Here is a 4,489-nt window from a genome sequence, read left to right on the forward strand (position 1 = left end):
GGGACAAACTCCAGTCAGTAGACAGACACTCCGAGAAGAGAGCCACAGCCCTACATCAGAAGAGCAGGGTGGCTGCAGGCCAGTGGAATGAGCAGTCGAGGGCCTACACGGTCGTGCTTGGTTTGAATCCTGGCCTCAGGAGCTTGGAAATTAGCTGAGTGTGCGCGTCCCGAATGGGATGAGTGGAAAACGGAGCGGTGGCACACTGTACGCAGTGCCATGCTGGGCCCGGACCTCCCTGCAGGCTGCCTTCTCCCATCCCCGTGGAGCGCATGTGCCCCACGGCCACGAGACAGAGATGTGGGGGGTGAGACAAACAGTGAGTGAGGGGGGTCCAAGCACCCCATCGCATGCTACTCGGGAGAAGCCAGATCCTACGTGATGACTGCAGGTCGAGTCCCAGCCCGGCCAGCCTGCAGCACACTGCACACATGTGCAAGCGCCCGAAGGGACAGGCTGGAGGTAAGGCCAGACGCCACGGGGGGTCCCTCACCGCCCCCGCGTAGAAATGAAGGGAAAACACTTCTAAAATGAGCTGTGAGAGGGCGAGGTGGCGCACTTCACGAGCTGCAGCTGTAGCGAGACGCCGACAGCACACAGGGCCCCAGCCGGCCAGCACCCCTGCAGCCACTCACCAGCTCAGGGTCGTCCTCCTCCACGCTCGTAGGCTTTCCTTCCTTCTTCAACTGTTTTTTCCGCTCCTTCACCTAAAAAGACATTTTATATCAAAAGATAAGCACCCACACATTGAGAACATCCACTGAGCTTATATTAAGAGGGGTGCTTTTCTGCAGGTAGATACAGTAAGAACTTTGCATGAAAACAAGATAAGCCTCATCCCTCCCTCCCATCCCCTCCAAAAGGACAACACAATCAAGAAAAACCGTTGGTCCCCTCTCTGCCCGTCTGAGACGCAGTCTCCCGGGAGGGAGGGGTCGCAGGGGGCTGTGCCCAGCTCACCGGGCCCCAAGGGCCTGGGATAATAGAGCAGACTGCCTACCTGGAGCTTTCTAAGCTGTGGTTATACACTGAGAGCAAGAAGGAGCCAGCCATGGTGTAGAGAAAGGTAACTACCCGTCTGGCAGGAAGTCAGTTTCTCTAATGACCGCCCTCGACCGTCCCCACAGTGAAACTGCCTCACACCAGTGCCTTCCATGTCCCATTACTGATGCTGTCACTCTGGCCATCACTGAGATCTGAAAATTCACACACCACTCCCCTGTGTGCCATTCGGTCGAGGTCACACCAGAAACCATGCTCAGAAAAACCCTGGTGCTGCCTCGTGACAGGTAGCCCAACTCACGAACGGCAGCACGGCAGAAGGATGGCCTGGTGCCGTGGACCCCGCGGGCACCCCTCCAGCTCTACCTGTGCTGGGATTACACGGCCGTTTCCACTCCACATGGCAAGGCCAGGGCTCTTCGCCTCCCCTGGGGACCGTTTTCCCACTCATGCTGGACTCATTTCTACTGCTGGCTATAAAGTTCTGGCTCAAAGGCCAAAGCTCTTCAAATGAAAGGTAGTGTCCACACTCACTCCCACTGATCCAAACAGCTTTTACAGGGCCGGCAGGTGGCGTGGTGGTTAAGGGCGCTGGGCTCCCACATGGCCAACCAAGGTTCGAGTCCCAGACCTGGCCGCTTGCTTTCTCACTCCCCCCCCCCTGCAGGCTGCCTTCTCCCATCCCCGTGGAGCGCATGTGCCCCACGGCCACGAGACAGAGATGTGGGGGGTGAGACAAACAGTGAGTGAGGGGGGTCCAAGCACCCCATCGCATGCTACTCGGGAGAAGCCAGATCCTACGTGATGACTGCAGGTCGAGTCCCAGCCCGGCCAGCCTGCAGCACACTGCACACATGTGCAAGCGCCCGAAGGGACAGGCTGGAGGTAAGGCCAGACGCCACGGGGGGTCCCTCACCGCCCCCGCGTAGAAATGAAGGGAAAACACTTCTAAAATGAGCTGTGAGAGGGCGAGGTGGCGCACTTCACGAGCTGCAGCTGTAGCGAGACGCCGACAGCACACAGGGCCCCAGCCGGCCAGCACCCCTGCAGCCACTCACCAGCTCAGGGTCGTCCTCCTCCACGCTCGTAGGCTTTCCTTCCTTCTTCAACTGTTTTTTCCGCTCCTTCACCTAAAAAGACATTTTATATCAAAAGATAAGCACCCACACATTGAGAACATCCACTGAGCTTATATTAAGAGGGGTGCTTTTCTGCAGGTAGATACAGTAAGAACTTTGCATGAAAACAAGATAAGCCTCATCCCTCCCTCCCATCCCCTCCAAAAGGACAACACAATCAAGAAAAACCGTTGGTCCCCTCTCTGCCCGTCTGAGACGCAGTCTCCCGGGAGGGAGGGGTCGCAGGGGGCTGTGCCCAGCTCACCGGGCCCCAAGGGCCTGGGATAATAGAGCAGACTGCCTACCTGGAGCTTTCTAAGCTGTGGTTATACACTGAGAGCAAGAAGGAGCCAGCCATGGTGTAGAGAAAGGTAACTACCCGTCTGGCAGGAAGTCAGTTTCTCTAATGACCGCCCTCGACCGTCCCCACAGTGAAACTGCCTCACACCAGTGCCTTCCATGTCCCATTACTGATGCTGTCACTCTGGCCATCACTGAGATCTGAAAATTCACACACCACTCCCCTGTGTGCCATTCGGTCGAGGTCACACCAGAAACCATGCTCAGAAAAACCCTGGTGCTGCCTCGTGACAGGTAGCCCAACTCACGAACGGCAGCACGGCAGAAGGATGGCCTGGTGCCGTGGACCCCGCGGGCACCCCTCCAGCTCTACCTGTGCTGGGATTACACGGCCGTTTCCACTCCACATGGCAAGGCACGGCCAGGGCTCTTCGCCTCCCCTGGGGACCGTTTTCCCACTCATGCTGGACTCATTTCTACTGCTGGCTATAAAGTTCTGGCTCAAAGGCCAAAGCTCTTCAAATGAAAGGTAGTGTCCACACTCACTCCCACTGATCCAAACAGCTTTTACAGGGCCGGCAGGTGGCGTGGTGGTTAAGGGCGCTGGGCTCCCACATGGCCAACCAAGGTTCGAGTCCCAGACCTGGCCGCTTGCTTTCTCACTCCCCCCCCACCCCGTTCCTCTCTGGTCAAATTAAAAATAAATAAAGTCAAATAAAATAATTCTTTAAAAAGGGAAAAGTAACAGGTCCAGATTCTTGTCCTACCAAGTAAAAAATTAAAACTAAGACCTTTCTGGAGCCAATGGACTGCATGGAGATTGAAGTGGTGGGACGACTCTGCAGTCCCACCTGGACCTGGTGGCTTGAAAGTCACACTGGACGCGAGTGCCCGGAAGTCCCGAGAAGAGAGTGGAGAAGAGAGTGCAGTGTGGCCACCCCCTGGGGGTGATTTTCACCATCCGACTGCCCTCCTCAGCCTCTCCCCAGCAAGCACACATGCCTGTGGTTAAAAAGAAGCCTTGCTGAGATCAGGAAAACTACCTTTTCTTCTTTTCCAATCCTGCCAGAGTGTGCGTGCTCTCACTGAAGAATGCGTGTGAGAGGTGGGAGAACAGGGGAGAGCACTGCTCCGGGGACAGCCACTGCGACCCTGCCCCTCCGCCTCTGCCTCCTTTCAAGATCTCAGGCCTGCGTATGAGCCCGTGTCTAAAGCTGCTGGGACTGGGCCTAAAACGACACAGGTGGCCATGCGGGACCCAGCGGCCTGAGCCATGCGACCCGGGCTGGCCCAGAAAGCCATCTCAACAGTCCCCACCGCTCAGGAGGTCACGTCACCCCAAGAGCAGAAAAAGCCACACCAGTGAGGACTGAACTTCTCTCAGCCAAGCCCTCCCCGTCATCGCCGCTGGCCTCCAGTCCTGCCTCTGCGTGCACCCCCACCCCTGGGCCTTCTTCAGCCGCGCTTCTGTTCTTCTCAGGGACGACAACAAGAGTGGAGGTGGGCACACGGCGCTGGCTCTCGGCAGGGGTGAGGTGGCACAGGCGAGGGTGCAGGCACGGCCGTCAGCACAGCACTGCAGGGGGAGGCGGGAGCTGCGTCGGCCGGCCCTCGCTGCAGCTCTGGGAATCTAGGTGCTCACCGCTCACCAGCAGCACGGCAAAGTGGCAGAGACCGTTGGGCCGGCACAGGCACGCCCATGGGCGCCGAGCGGTGCCCGTGCTGCCGCGCCCGTGAGCACAGCAGCACTGTCGGTACTTACGGTGTGCTCCACGTATTCTTTTCCTGCCTGAATTACATCCAGGGCCCTCTTCTTTTGCTCCTGATCCAGTAGCAACTTGTAAGCTTTGTCCACAGCTAATGCAAAACATCGAAAGTAACCGTTTCCGAAACAGCCTCTGTAAGTGGCAACTGCGCGCGGGTGGCGAGTGGCCTGGCCGGCCCCGAGCACGCCACGTGTCGTTTATGAGTTAAACTCACTTAAGGGAGCACGGGGCTATGGTGCTTTCCTGGGGAGCCCTGGAGAACCTTAAACACACACTCAAGGCTGCGTGGACCAGGCTTAAACT

The 4,489-nt window shown here is 57.6% G+C and overlaps 1 protein-coding gene across 1 annotated transcript in view; it reads right to left on the reverse strand.

Moving 5' to 3' along the window:
* Positions 1-4,489, reverse strand: part of DNAJC8 (DnaJ heat shock protein family (Hsp40) member C8) — a gene marked incomplete at its 5' end in the record, with an annotated part of 32,616 nt that overhangs the window by 10,394 nt on the left and 17,733 nt on the right. The window contains 2 exon segments of the mRNA XM_014582543.1: positions 2,061-2,132; positions 4,183-4,277. Coding sequence (XP_014438029.1) covers positions 2,061-2,132; positions 4,183-4,277 — 167 coding nt within the window.

The sequence above is a fragment of the Tupaia chinensis genome, unplaced genomic scaffold, assembly GCF_000334495.1.
Source record: "Tupaia chinensis unplaced genomic scaffold, TupChi_1.0 Scaffold143646_1, whole genome shotgun sequence".
NCBI classification, from domain to species: domain Eukaryota; kingdom Metazoa; phylum Chordata; class Mammalia; order Scandentia; family Tupaiidae; genus Tupaia; species Tupaia belangeri.